Source organism: Callithrix jacchus, chromosome 9, assembly GCF_049354715.1.
Source record: "Callithrix jacchus isolate 240 chromosome 9, calJac240_pri, whole genome shotgun sequence".
Classification (NCBI taxonomy): domain Eukaryota; kingdom Metazoa; phylum Chordata; class Mammalia; order Primates; family Cebidae; genus Callithrix; species Callithrix jacchus.
In genome coordinates, this window is record NC_133510.1 from 70056191 (window position 1) to 70071214 (window position 15024).

At 41.2% G+C, this 15024-nt stretch overlaps 1 protein-coding gene across 8 annotated transcripts in view; it reads right to left on the minus strand.

The window, feature by feature from the left end:
- Positions 1–1452: 1452 nt before the first annotated feature.
- Positions 1453–15024, minus strand: part of SPATS2 (spermatogenesis associated serine rich 2) — a 150359-nt gene continuing 136787 nt past the window's right edge. For all 8 annotated transcript variants that reach the window (XM_078336790.1, XM_078336791.1, XM_078336785.1 and 5 more), the window contains 5 exons: positions 13974–14032; positions 9847–9956; positions 5990–6092; positions 3730–3944; positions 1453–2695 (listed from right to left, as the gene is read on the minus strand). In XM_078336790.1, the coding sequence (XP_078192916.1) occupies positions 2324–2695; positions 3730–3944; positions 5990–6092; positions 9847–9956; positions 13974–14032 (859 nt within the window). In that variant the 3' untranslated portion in view covers positions 1453–2323. The remainder of the gene's footprint in view (positions 2696–3729; positions 3945–5989; positions 6093–9846; positions 9957–13973; positions 14033–15024) is intronic.

Here is a 15024-nt window from a genome sequence, read left to right on the forward strand (position 1 = left end):
GCAACACAGTGAGACCCCATTTCTAAAAAGAAAAAAGAAAAAGGTGTAGAAAGATATATGCCAAATAACAATCATCATCCAAGGAGTGGAATGGAAAGATGGAAAACTTTTTTTCCTTTTATATTCCTGTATTTGATGTTTTAAATACTATTTTTGTAATAAAAACTTTTTAAATTCATAATTTTCAAACATTTTGTGGTCATGAAAAATTTTCAAATATTTTTCTATAAGGAGATTTTAATTTCAACTTCAAGGCATTTTTTTTTTTTTTTTGAGACGGAGTCTTGCTCTTGTTACCCAGGCTGGAGTGCAATGTCGCGATCTCAGCGCACTGCAACCTCCACCTCCTGGGTTCAAGCAATTCTCCTGCCTCAGGCTCCCGAGTAGCTGGGACTACAGGCACGTGCCACCATGCCCAGCTAATTTTTGTATTTTTAGTAGAGACAGTGTTTCACTTTGTTGATCAGGATGGTCTCAATCTCTTGACCTCGTGATCCACCCGCCTTGGCCTCCCAAAGTGCTGGGATTATAGGCGTGAGCCACCATGCCCGGCCAAGGCATTCTTGATAAACATGTTTTGTCTCATCTGTTTGGGCAGTTAAATATAGTCTTGCCTGGATACAGGGACAGACTTCATAATCCTTCAAGGTCACTTCAATCTCTGGATTTCTGATAAAGCATAGGTAAGCAATCAATCAGAAATGAAGGATTTTTTCCTATACCCAGCAGGCTAATGGTGTTGTTGGACAAATTCCCCAAAATGAGGTGCTCTTGGTAAATGGCTTTCCCAGTACTCCTTGACTACTGTTTTCTTTACTGAAAAGACAGATACACACACACACTTTCTCTCTCTCTCTCTGAATATGTTCAACCAACCTGAACCTTGGCAGCTCAGCTTCAGCCAAGGAGGCAAGGGAAGCCCTGAGGCAGCTGCGTTCTGCACTGCTGCCACTTACGATCTAGGCTTCAGACTTGGGAGAACACATTCTGAGAAACAAAAGCTCTGCTGTTATTAAATCATAGATGCTGGGGGTGAGTTTGGGGTGGAAGGGTCTGGCACTCATGCCACCTACTACAGGCAGGAGCTCAATTATACAGTTACATTCACTGCTCAGTCAAGAGACAGTGAGCTGGAGAGAGCAGTGCCATTATAACCTTTGGTTGCCTGGGGGAGCCTGGAGAGCTGAGTTTTTCCTAAAGTGGTAAGTTCTCCTTTGGAAAGTCACCATTCCCTATCCTACAATCTTTTCTCACTAGAAACAACTGCATTTGCTCATTCCAGCTTTCACATTTTAATTCGGTCCTGAAGCTAAGCAGTGGTGGTAGACAAATGACTTGGGAATCAGATACCCTCATTTAATCCTGGAACAAGCTGTCTGAGTGACTTCTACCCCCATGAGGCCCAAAGAAAAACATAATGAAATGAAACCACTTGCTGCTATGAAACAAATGTGGGAATATTTATGCAGTTGTTTTTATTTATTCAACTATAAAGACTGATTGCAGCAAATTTTGATGAGTAATGCCTTCAATTAACACTCATTATATTGCTATAAATTTGGTTCAGGATCAGAACAGGATTCAGGAAAGGGGGAGAGAACAAAAAAAGTCTCCAAACATTAAAACAGAAAAACACTTAAAAAAAAAAAAACTTTAATTAAATGTTACTTTCCCATAGACTTGCCTAAACTGTTTGCAATCTAAGGTAATAGGAAGCAAAGGATTGGGCATTTTGAAGAAACTGCAGGTTAAGCTCTAGTGCCAAGCAGAAGACTGACTACTGATTTGAGTGTCAAATCTCAGGCACTTTCTGGAATAGAGGCAGGTTTTCAGATGTTTCCTAGCGTTCTTTCCTTTTCACTAATTAAATTTTCCCTTCTCTGGCAAATCCAGTGCAGTATACAATCCCCTCATTGCCTCTCCTGGTCAAACAGTTGTTTGAATGGAACCTGGCAGGCACCTGTGGCTTCTGCTTAGATTGGAAAGGTGACTAGCTCTGATTCACCTCCTCCTGAGACAGCCTGGACGGGGGGTCAACTGGAAGGCTGAAACCTGACAACAGCTGCCTCTGATTCCTGGTGGAAATGACCAACCAGATTCAATCCATACCACTGGGAAAGATCAAGGAAAAGAGAATAACTTTCCCTCCAAAAATGGTAAAGAGGAAATAAGGAGATAAGAAACCAAAAATATTTAGAATGGCACAAAAAGTGATATGCATAAACTTCTTTTTGTTATTAAATCTAACTATAAGTTTCCTAAAGTCCAGTTATCAAGTTGAATTGTGTGTGATAGAGGAGAGAGGCCAACTGGAATTTCTCTCTTAAGAGTTCACGGCTTCCGTCTGAGAGGTCCTGGGTTTGCGCTGGGGGAGTCCCTTTTGGAATGAAGGTATGGGTGGGCTAGGCTCCATGCTGATTCCAGTTTCATTGGTCCCTGCAGAGCGAGTCTGGCCTCTTTCACTGGTATTTCCTGGTGCCTGAGATGGAGCATTCTGATACCTGGAACCAGATGAATACCACGAGCTGTTTCTGTAACGACCCATACTGTCATGCCGCCCTTGGTTCACGGGGTCACTGGACTTTAGGCCTTGTGGCCTGTAACCTTGTCCTCCTCGCCCTTGGTTCACAGGGTCACTGGACTTTTGGCCCTGTGGCCTGTAACCTTGTCCTCCTTGTCTGTTCCCTGGCAATACCTAAAGATAAAAGAATACAATGTTCAAGGTGCTCTAGCATTATGGTACCCCATTTGTTCACTTTACAGGAGTATTCTGAAAGCAAAATTGTGGCATTACATGCTTGGGACTCAGTTATCTCTCAAGACTCAAAGAATTCTGTCACCCAATCCAAGCCAGCCACTACTTGAGAACTAATGCATCTTTCCTTGCTATTCATGCCCAGGCTCTTCACTGGAGAATCTACTTTTCTTTAGCTGGACACAAGAAGAAAGATAAGGAAGAAAGAATATTCTCTGGGTTGTTATAAGCCCTCAATTGGACAAGTATATTAACTCTGCAGATAAAAGGCATTTGGTAAATATAATAAACATTTGGGATAATAAGGTAAACATCACTGTGGTCTGCTTTGCTGTATGTCATGAACTACAGATTGAACCATGCTGCTGTGGCATTTAGTAAATCTTTCACATTATAATCCGGAAAGCTTATGGCATGGGATTTTATTTTTGTTCTCCAATTCCAACGTCATATGAGTTCTGAAGAATTACTGACAGTACTGCCTTGGATTGCTCTTGTGTTTATTATTCAAACAGGAGAAGAACCTATGGTTTACTCTTCAACTTACTAGTGTTTTCCCCCCATTCCCTACCAGGTCACCCTTTCTTTCTCTGTACATTCCACATTGTGCTTCTAGGGAGTTGCTGCTTTCAGATGCACACTGGTGGAACTGCCACTTGTGGTGCCTGTCTACCTTGAGATGGGTGCACGACTCCCAGTGTGACTAATTACCAGGCAATACTATCTACAACAGCAGGGATCACAGCCAACACAAGAAAGTCAGCAGTTCTTGGCAACAGGAAATCTAAACTGGCTGACAGTTTGGAACATACGTATCTAATGCTTTCTCAGGAACTAACTTGGACTGGAGAGATTCAAAACAGGCATGGAATGGGAATAAAGAGAAGAAGGTAATATACTGAGCTATCAGCATTTAAGCTTTGACAATCTGGAGGGTTTTCTTCCTAATGCGCTCAGTGTAGAAGCTAGGTTACCTCCCGATGTGGCTGGTAGGGCCGGCCGCTGGAGTTTGCTATGGCTGCAGGAGTCTCTCCTGGTGCAAAGATTTTCTTGTTAGCATTTGTAAGGCTGGGAGTAGAGGCACAGGTGGAAGAGGAAGCAGCAGAGGCATCACTTGGGCTACTCAGGGACACAGATGTAACTGAGCTACATCGGGATCTGGCTGAATAGCTGTTCTTTGGATGAGACACTGAGACAGGAATATGAGGAATATATGATCATATGATGAAACAGTACAATGGGTAAGGTTTCTGCTTTCTCAATTTCACAACGAGCAATTTAAGATAAAGAGCTGTCTATTCAAGTAAAGAAAAACCTAAAAACTGGTAACAGGAAGAAAAATCTCCTTTCTGCCCTCTTCCTCCATCCAAAGCCCCACTGCTCTGTAAAGGAATTCTTAGACAAGAGAACAGTTTAAGATCAAAGTTACCCATCCCCCACCAGTAATGGCTTCTTGGGATTGGATTTGGTACTACCTAACCTCTTGGCTATGGTTCTAGCAGCTGACTAAGCCTGGGAACAATAGTATAGGCCATATGTTCAGTTTCCTATGCAAGAAACGTTCTTTTTTTTTTTGTATTTTTTATTGCATTTTAGGTTTTGGGGTACATGAGCAGAACATGCAAGACAGCTGCGTAGGTACACACATGGCAGTGTGCTTTGCTTCCTTTCTCCCCTTCACCCACATTTGGCATCTCTCCCCAGGCTATCCCTCCCCACCTCCCCCTCCCACTGGCCCTCCTTTTTTCCCCCTAAAGTACAGCCTTTACAAAGAAAAAAAGGAAGATAAATCAAATCTTTACTAAATCCTTTTTAAAGAATTTTGAATAATACAAGGTATAAATAATCAAGATCAGTTAACTATGAATAGAACTAGTCTTTACAACAAACATGTATATTGCCAAATTTCTTTCTGCAAAATTAATCCCAAATTCAAAGTACTTATCTAACTGAAAAAATATTAATATTTTCAGTTCAAATAGTGTTAGAATTCAATGGTTTAAAACTACTCTTCTAGATTTTTTTCTTGGCTTTAAGCCTGGACCAATGATGAGTTCATAATTGTTCCCATAGGTTAAATATTTCACTTTTATACTAGAGAGAGAGAACAGAGAAGCTGAGTTCAGGGTTTGACAAACAAATCACTAGAAACTCACCTCACAGGCACTCCTCTAAGTTTTAGTGTGATTATTTAAGGATCGATTATGTGCCAAGCAAGACAAGTATTATTTTCTTCTATCTATCTATCTATCTATCTATCTATCTATCTATCTATCTATCCATCCATCCATCCATCCATCCAAGAGAGAGTCTTGCTCTGTCGCCTAGGTTGGAGTGCAATGGCACGCTCTCGGCTCACCACAACTTCCGCCTCCGGGTTCAACTGACTCTTGTCTCAGCCTCCTGAGTAGCTGTGATTACTGGTGCACAGCACCAAGCACAGCTAATTTTTTTATTTTCAGTAGAGACTGGGTTTCACCATGTTGGTCAGGCTGGTCTCAAATCCCTGACCTCATGACCCGCTTACCTCAGCCTTCCAAAGTGCTGGGATTACAGGCATGAGCCACTGTGCCTGGCTTATTTATTTTTTTAGAGACACAGTCTTGCTCTGTTGTCCAGGCTGGAGTACATTGGCAATCATAGCTCACTGTAACCCGAAACTCCTGGCTCAAGCTATCTTCCCCCTACCACCCACCCCACCTCCTGAGTAGCTAGGACTACAAGCATGTGCCACCACACCTGGCTAATTTTTTCTATTTTAATTTTTTGAAGAGATGGAACCTCACTGTTGCCCAGGCTGGTCTTGAACTCCTAGGCTCAAGTGATCCTCTGGCCTCAGCCTTCCCAGTTGTTGGGATTACAGGTGTGAGCCATGGCACCTGGCCTGTTATCTCCACTTTGGAGAGGAGTAAAATGAGGTTCTAAGAGGTTACTACAGAGGCAGGGATTCAAACTTGGTCTGACTGTAGGGCCCCATGCTCTTTCCACCACATATCATGCACCTCTCAATTCAGCATGAAAAAACAGTCTTTCACACTTAGGGAGATGGCAAATACTTGTCCTCAGAGTTCAAAGTATCTGCATCCATGAATTTCATAAGCATTCCAGAATTACTTTTCACAAAAACAAGCAAACAAGAGGCACTAATGAAGAATCAGTGGTAAAGACAATTAGCATGCCAACCTTTAATTAATAATCACCACCTGGAGTGCCCAGAACCTCTCACCATCTCACCTTGTCCAAATGAATCAATGCTCTTCTTTAGGGTCTCTACATCACAGGTGAACCGGGCCACTCGCCCCAGATCCTCGTCATATTTACGTTCACTAACAAAGTGCTGGAAAAGGGCAAAGAATGGCCTCCAGGTTAGACAAACATCATCCAGGGAATCTACAACTTACTACACAGATAAAACAATCATTTTCAACTATCTTCTTTTTACTGCTTCAAAGTTTATTAAATGGCCATCACATGACCAATGCTGGGTGATCCAATAAATTCATTCATTTTCTCAAGAGCCCAAAGGTAAGTTTGTAAGTTTATGAAATGCTACATGATGGCCAAAGCCCATTAGGTAAAATCAGGAGGAACTGTAGAGAAAGAAAAAAGGAGGAAGAATTTATAGCAAAGGGCCATCTTTCTTTCTTTCTTTCTTTTTGAAACCGAATCTTGCTCTGTCACCAGGAGTGAAGTGGTGCCACTGCCGCTCACTGCAACTTCCGCCTCCTGGGTTCAAGCAATTCTCCTGCCCCAGACTTCCAAGTGGCTGGAACTATAGACACATACCACCATGCCTAGCTAGCTAATTTTTTGTATTTTTAGCAGAGATGGGGTTTCACCATGTTAGCAAGGATGGTCTCGATCTTCTGACCTCATGATCTGCCTGCCTTGGCCTCCCAAAGTGCTGGGATTAGTGAGCCACCGTGTCTGGCCTGAGGGCCATCTTTCTACTGTTGGCTATTCTCCACATCTTTCCATTTTATATAGAAAGAGAAGCAGCAAAATGTTTACAAGGTACTACAATGATACCGTTTAGATAGACTATTTGGTGTTAATAGGAACTTCCTTAGGAAACCCACTTCATCTCTTTATAATAAAGTAGGATTTCTCAGTCCCTGAAATAGGAACAATTTCTTGAGATGGAAAATCATTCATGTGAAAAGTCAACTTTGCCAATGAGAAGTTTATGCTGCAAGTAATTTAATCCTTTTAAGCAGACTGAGCTGAGAAGTAACCAACCCCTTGAGTCAAAAACTAACCATGCTACAAAAATCATGGGACTAGAAACATGTCAGGAATAAAGTACTTCTGGGGGTCTATTTCAACAAACAATGTAGACTGGAATCCAGTCTGCAACAAACAATGTAGACTGAAATCATTTTTTTTCCCAGATGAAAAGGAGATAAAAAAGAAAAGTGGAAAGGCCTAGATATAATTTGGAAGAACTGAACACCCCCCAGCACTCCTCTTAACTGGGGGTGGCCTAGTACCACTGCATCAGAATTCTCGGGAAGCATCCAGAAGCACTGAAAGGGAAAGGAGAGAGAAAAATGACCTTTTGGCCTTGAATTCCTAAAGCTTCAGAGTATGTCGTGGCTTAGGAAAGCACATGAACCTCTCTTGTAACAAAACTTGCAGACATGTAATATCAGTCTGAGATTAATCCTGAAACAAACTCTAGGGTTTGTTGAGTCAAAGACATAATAGGAATGACGGAAATAAAATGATCTGGAAATAAGACATTTAAATTGCACAGCACCCACTTCAGTACACTGAAAAAGTGGAGAGAAACAGATCCTTAGTCAGCCTGCAGAAATATTTCTAGCAGCTTTTCAGCCACGTGGGAAGAGGAACAGATGAAGCCTGTGAGAGCCAGAATTCTCATCAAATTCCAAAGGGGTTTCCGGCTTCTCCCCGAGAGTTGAATGAGACTGACTGGCATCAATGTGAGGAGGCCTTTCTATAAAATTTAATCATATAGTTTTAGTTAAACAGAAAACGGTAACTGAAAATTTGCATTATTTGGCTAGTTCACCCCAAAAGAGTTGAAGGAGAGGCAGTAAGAGAACAACAACACTTCACAGGTCCTAACACTGGGTCAGGTAATAGCAAGGATTCCTGTAAGGTCTTGGATGATCTTCCACCCGTTTTTATTTTAAAGAGACTGTTGTACAGCCTCTGCAGCAAGTGTTCTCTCAGAGTGACAATAAATCTTATGCGTTCAGAGAGAGAAGAGGTAAAGAGCACAGGTGTGAAGAAGGCCAACTCCCTTTGTTATAGCTCGCAGTTTGTAAACAATTATTTAGAATGCCAATGACCTAAACTATCCATGAATATCCCAATTTCCCTCAGGTTCACATGCTTAGTCTCAGAAACACTGGCCAGGAGCAGTGGCTCATGCCTGTAATCCCAGCACTTTGGGAGACCAAGGTGAGTGCATCACTTCCTGCCCTCTCGAAGGAAAAGGTGTGTCTGTGGAGTGGCAAGGCCTCCAGCCTCTGCTTCAAGGCGGATGACTTGGGGGCATGGTGTGAACTGAGGGTAATGGTAGAGCAAGACTGCACAGCCTTGCTCTGCACAGGTAACGAGTTTGAGACCAGCCTGGACAACATGGTGAAACCCTGTCTCTTCTATGAATACACAAATTAGCAGGGCGTGATGGTGCATGCCTGCAATTCCAGCTACTTGGGAGGCTGAGGCACGAGAATTGCTTGAACCTGGGAGGCAGAGGTTACAGTGAGCAGCAGTGGCACCACTGCACTCTAGCCTGGGTGACAGAGCAAGACTCTGTCTCAAAAAAAAAAAAAAAAGAATTTAAAAAGTATAAATAAATGTTGAGCCCAAGTAATTTCTATAAATAGATTACAACAAACATCTCAAAGATAAATTTTCTCTATAAAATCAGAATTGGTCAACTAACTACTTACAGAAGGTACATGCCAAGGTGCCATGCTAGGCACTTAGAAAGACAGGGGGAGTTCCTGCCTGCCACCGTGAGGTTCACTATCTAGTGGGGAAGACAAATCAACCAAATGCATATAAGATCATAACTGTGCTCTGAAAGCACACAATGGGAGGTATGATGGGGAAGTCAGGAAGGATGAGGAGGTCAAGAGAGGTAACTGGGCCAGGAGTGGTGGCTCACACCTGTAATCCCAGCACTTTGGGAGGCCCAGGTGGGTGGATCACCTGAGGTCAGGAATTTGAGACCAACCTAGCCAACATCGCAAAACTCCATCTCTACTAAAAATATAACAATTAGTTGGGCATGGTGGCAGGTGCCTGTAATCCCAGCTACTCAGGATGCTGAAGCAGGAGAATTGCTTGAATCCAGCAGGCAGAGGCTGCAGTGAGATCATGCCACTGCACTCCAGCCTAGGTGAGAGAGCAAGACTTTGTCTCAAAAAAAAAAATAATAATAAAATAAATATAAGAGTGGTATCTGTGGTTGGAGGCAGGGAGAAGAGCATCTGGACAGATGGAAAAGCATGTAAAGTGGCCCTCTTGCAGGAAGGAACATGTGTGTCTATGGAGTGGAGAGGCCTCCAGCCTCTGCTTGAGGGTAGAGGACCAGGGGGCATGGTGTGAACTGAGGGTAATGGCAGAGCAAGACTGCACGGCCCTTAAGGCCAGATTAAAGATTATACTATGTATCCTAAAAGCAACAGAAAGTTTGAAGCAGACTGATGTAGTGTGGGGAACATACATGGAGGGTGGGGCAGACACAGAATGGATGAACAGAATCAGTTAAGAGGCTCTTACAGAAGTCCAGGCAAGAGATGGAGGTAACCTGATCATAATGGTGGTGGTGGAGATGAAAAGAAATGGTCAGATCTGAGATTTAGTCAAATGGACAGGGTCTGCTGACAGATTTAAGGTGGGAAAATGGAGAAATTTCCTGAGGTTTCCAGCTGGGACAACTGGGTAGATGACAATACCACTTATAGAGAAAGGGACCTGGAAGGGGGCCAGGTTTGGGAAAGGAAGATCATGAGTTCAATATATTAGATATGGCCATGAATTATGAAAATTTCCTACTTTAGCCCCTGAGGGTAAGAAGAAAGGTAGAAAGCAGAAAGAAGTTTTTTTACCTTGATATCAGCTCTGAGCTCAACCAATTGCTGCTCTGACATTTGAACAGCCACATGAGTCATCTTCTTTAGAAGTTCAGCCTTCTTTTGTCGGCTGAGCAAAATTTCCACTGTAGAGGAAAAGTGAGTGTGAACCTTATGTCACTGCTAAATAGGATACAGAACTAGAAATATAAGCCTTGCAGTAGGTATTTGGTCAGCCAAAGGTTTAGTTGCCTATCCATCCAGAAAATGAAAATATTAAAAGTCTGGTCTCCACCTTCCATTGGGTCTCTGAAGGCAGTTAAGTGGTAAACGTTTTTTATAAATCACAAGCACTCATAAATCATTTGTCATTTCTCTTCCTGGTCAAAAAATTTTTTATCAAGATGCATATAAATTTAAAAGGAAATATGCACAGATAATAAAAAAATTCATCTAGAATAATTGGGTATAAAATGAAAAGAGCATCTCTCTTATTTCTGATTTTGTGGTCTCCTCTCCAGAGGAAACCACTGTTCACCATTTCTTATGTACACTTCCAAATATTGTCTATGTATATACAACATGTATACATATATATCTCTCCTTTTTCCCCTTCTCACAAACATTAAGCATATCATACACATGGTCTTCCTTCACCTTAGCTATTTTTACTTAATATATCTTTAAGTTTATTCCCTATTAATACATCTGGATCACCTTCATTCTGTTTAACAGCCAACCAGTATGTGGCTATACCACAATTATCTACCGAGTTCCCTAGTGATGGGTATTTAGATTGTTGCACCCTTTAAGAACCACCTTCTCTGGCATGCTCCCTAATATACAACTTGGATATGGTCATGGCAGAGAACAGACAATAAAAATCTCCCAGAGAGACAACGGCTACAGTGGAAACTGGACCAAAGAAATCCTCCCAGGAAGCAGTTAAACCACCCAGGGAATGTTCTTTACTACCAGAGAAGGGAATCTGCTATTCTTTGCTGTCCAACATGATTTGATCATTGCTTTTCCAGTGGGAATTTTTACTATAAATATCCTCTTCTTTCTCCAACGATGTAATATTGGAAGAGGGGGCATTTAGTCTTTCTTCTAGTTTATGAGACTCCATCCTTGGAAGATCTGAAATTACTGTGAAGACCTGGCCTTTTAGCTGAATATTAACTAACTAGATGAGACTTTGGAGGTATTGCCAGTGAGGAGGCAGTGAACATATTCTCATTTTAGAAAAATGAGGGATACTGGGTAGGGGAGGACTATAGCAAAGACCGTTAGTTGACTGAACATAGCTATATTTAGGAACATTCAGGGCTATCAGAAATCCAATATTGTTGGTTACCAATATAATTACATTTAAAAAATCTATTATTTTCTGGCTTTGCCACAGCGGAAATGGTCATGTGATATGGTTTCGCCACTGAGATATAAGCAGAACTCAAAAAGAGCAGGGTTTACAGGAAAGTGTTTTAAAGGAGTCTTAGCATGTAACATTTTATCCCATCTCGACTGGACCCTAAGGAGTTATCTTTTGACCATAAGCACACTCTAAGAATGGCTGGGCAGAAGGACAGAAGAACCTGGGTCCCTAATGTCATCTTGGAAATGTCCTGCCAGCCCTGGGTTGCTTACCTCTGTACTTTTCATTTCCTGAGTGAAAAGAACATACATTTACTTAGGCCACTCTGTTCCATGTAGTCAAACTCAATTCCTAACTGATATACATAGAATCCTGTAACATGCTGAGGAATTAGCCAAATTCATGTCAGAAAAAACAGAAGTTTTAAAGAGTTACACCAGATATTACAGCAAGTTTACTTGGCTCAACTGCCACAGAGATGCACACATGGGCTGCCCAGACCCAAGTCACACTAATCAGCCAGGGCCCACTTTCTCAGGAGTCAGGAGCATGCCTACAGAAGTTTATTAACACCAAAGCCCAACAGTTACAAATGATCTATTGGTTTCGCTCCCAAGATAAAAACTATTTGCCATTTGTATCAGCTTCAGTTTCTCTCAGCTCTAGCATTCAGTGATTCTAAGAAAAAATTATATAGCTCTCAAAATGGCGAAAATGAGGTGAATAAAGATTTCTACACATAACAGATAACTAGAGGACCTAATTACACAACATTGGAAAGACTGAAATACTACAAACCTATCAATTACTTCATAAAATTACAATATGTAAAAAATAAAAAGAAGCACCTCTTGATAACACTGAAGTAATTATATGGTGTCATTGAGAACCAAGATTTTCAGGGAGAAAAGAGCTAAATATATAAAACTGATGAAATTAAGTAAAACTCTGAACGCTGAATTTGATAAAATCAGATTGGCCACAAATTGATAACTGGTTGAAGCTGAGTAATGGGAGTTTGCTACATTAGCCTATTTAAATTTTCTATTAATATAAAAGATATATTAAAAATTTTTGAAGCACTTTTTTTTAAAATTTCAAGATGGGGTCTTGCTCTATTGCCCAGGCTGGAGTGCAATGGCACAATCACAGCTCACTGTAGCCTCAACCTCCTGGGCTCAAGTGTTCCTCCCATCTCAGCCTCTCAAGTAACTGGGACTACAAGCACATGCCACCACACCTGGCTAACTTTTTGTTTTTTTGTAGAGATGAGGTCTCACTATGTTGCCTAAGCTCAGGCTAGGTGATACACCCAAAGTGCTGGGATTATATGCATGAGCCACCATGCCTGACCTAAAACCACCTTCTTCTCAAAAGTAAGAAATATGTCTTCTTAATCGTTTTAGTTTATCTGAATTTCCATCTTCAAAAAGAGAATATACAGATATAAGAATGGACTGAAACGTCAAATTTATAAACTCAAGGCATATTGCTCAATGTAAATGAAATCTCACCTCTGAAAAACAGTGGAATGCACCTCTGCAACATTCTCAAATTTTCAAGTTAAAATGGACCAAAATTGAAGTCATTTCAGTGCTTCAAAACTGCCTCCTCTAGCCCATAATCACATACACAAGTGATTTAACCGTGAGTCATGATCTCGACCCAGCCCAGTATTTCTATTCTTACCAGTTTGAGGGTGGGTTAAAATAAACAACCTTCCTAATAATAAATCTGGCATTCAATGCAGGAAGGTAAAACCTGCCACTGAAATGCCCCAAATCAATGTCACTGTACATGTTGCAGTTGGCATTCCCTTGTCTTCATGTAGCTGTATATGTTTAACCTAACACTTAACAGAAATGATCAAAAAAATAGATACGTTTTTTCTGTAAAAAAACCTCACCAATCACCGAAATTAGACTCCATTCCTCCAGAATCTATTTTAGTAAGCTTTCAAGAAACCCTAGTTATGGTATCTTGAATCTTCAATTTACTAACTTTTCCCTTATCCATTGCTAACAGACACTGAGTGAAGACTGTTCTACAAACTGAGAAAACCAAGAAAGTTCTGAGATAGGTAGTGATAGGAGTATATACATCATAATGAAGTCTTCTCTGATTATGCTAAAGGTTCTTTTCCAAGTGGGAAAAATCCCAATCCTAATGGAATTGCTTAAACACTGGATGAAGAAACAAAATAAAATAAAACCCTGGTGGCAGATACCACGATGCAATCTTTTTTTTTTTTTGAGAGGGAGTTTCATTCTTGTTGCCCAGGCTGGAGTGCAATGGCATTGATCTCAGTTCAGTGCAACTTCTGCCTCCTGGGTTCAAGCGATTCTCCTCCCTCAGCCTCACAAGGAGCAGGAATTACAGGCATGCACCACCACGCCCAGCTAATTTTGTATTTTTAGTAGAGATGGGGTTTCTCCATGTTGGTCAGGCTGGTCTTGAACTCTCAACCTCAGGTGATCCGCCCACCTCGGCCTCCCAAAATGCTGGGATTAGAGGCGTAAGCCACCGTGTCTGGCCACCATGATGCAGTTTCTTATACATTGAACTCTGCATTCAAAATATTAAGATTTGGAAATATTTTAAAATCAGACTTTTTAAAGTTATTCCACCTCAAAGAATTCATATGCCAGTGCAGTATGACTGCTTAAGATTATTTAAATACATAAACTCTTATTATGGCATTTATCTTGAACTTTTGTTAGGAGCGTTGGGAAGCAGGTACCTACTATTTATGAAGGTAATAACTTTAATTAAAGATCAGTCATCTTACTTGCTTCAGTTTTCACTTTGTCCATTTCAGCAAGCAATGCCACTTCTCGATCCATTAAACTAGGAAAAGATGACAAAGAGATAAAAGGTTTGATCAGAAACTCAAATACAAAATAAGCACATTATTAATAGTAGAGAAAGACGGGTGAGTTTGTTTGCTAAAAGCATACTAAAAAAAAATACTGTATGGGCCACATAAAAATTCCGATGTGGCTGGGCGTGGTGGCTCACACCTGTAATCCAAGCACTTTGGAGGCCAAGGCGGGGGGATCACCTGAGGTCGGGACTTCAAGCCAAGCCTGACCAACATGGTGAAACCCCGTCATAAAAAAAAAAAACTCCAACGTCTTACTCTCAACAAAGAATATTTTAACAATTTTCCATAAATAAAATAAACAGACCCAATTTCCTTTTTTTTTTGAGACGGAGTTTCGCTCTTGTTACCCAGGCTGGAGTGCAATGGCGCGATCTCGGCTCACCGCAACATCCGCCTCCTGGGTTCAGCCAATTCTCCTGCCTCAGCCTCCTGAGTAGCTGGGATTACAGGCATGCGCCATCATGCCCAGCTAATTTTTTGTATTTTTAGTAGAGACGGGGTTTCACCATGTTGACCAGGATGGTCTCGATCTCTTGACCTCGTGATCCACACGCCTCGGCCTCCCAAAGTGCTGGGATTACAGGCTTGAGCCACCGCGCCCGGCCCAATTTCCCTTTTTATTGCAATATTGGCACATTGTAGTACAACAATCGCTAGATGTCTAAGAGTTGAGAACCAGTAGATGGCAGTAGCAAGCTACAAAACATTTTTTTAGTAAGCTGTGCTAAAGTAAAAGTTCTTGTGAAAAATTACTTACTTAACCATATATGCACTCACATACTTTCTATATTTATATTTTGGTCTACAAAATTTGATGGCTTTGCACCTATTTTTACCAAGCAATATCCCCACTAGGGCACAGTAAACTTATCCTAATTAGGATTTGTATATCTTTAACAGCTGACCATGGTTGCACCAAGTCCACTTACATTTTAGTACTTAGATGCAAAATAGT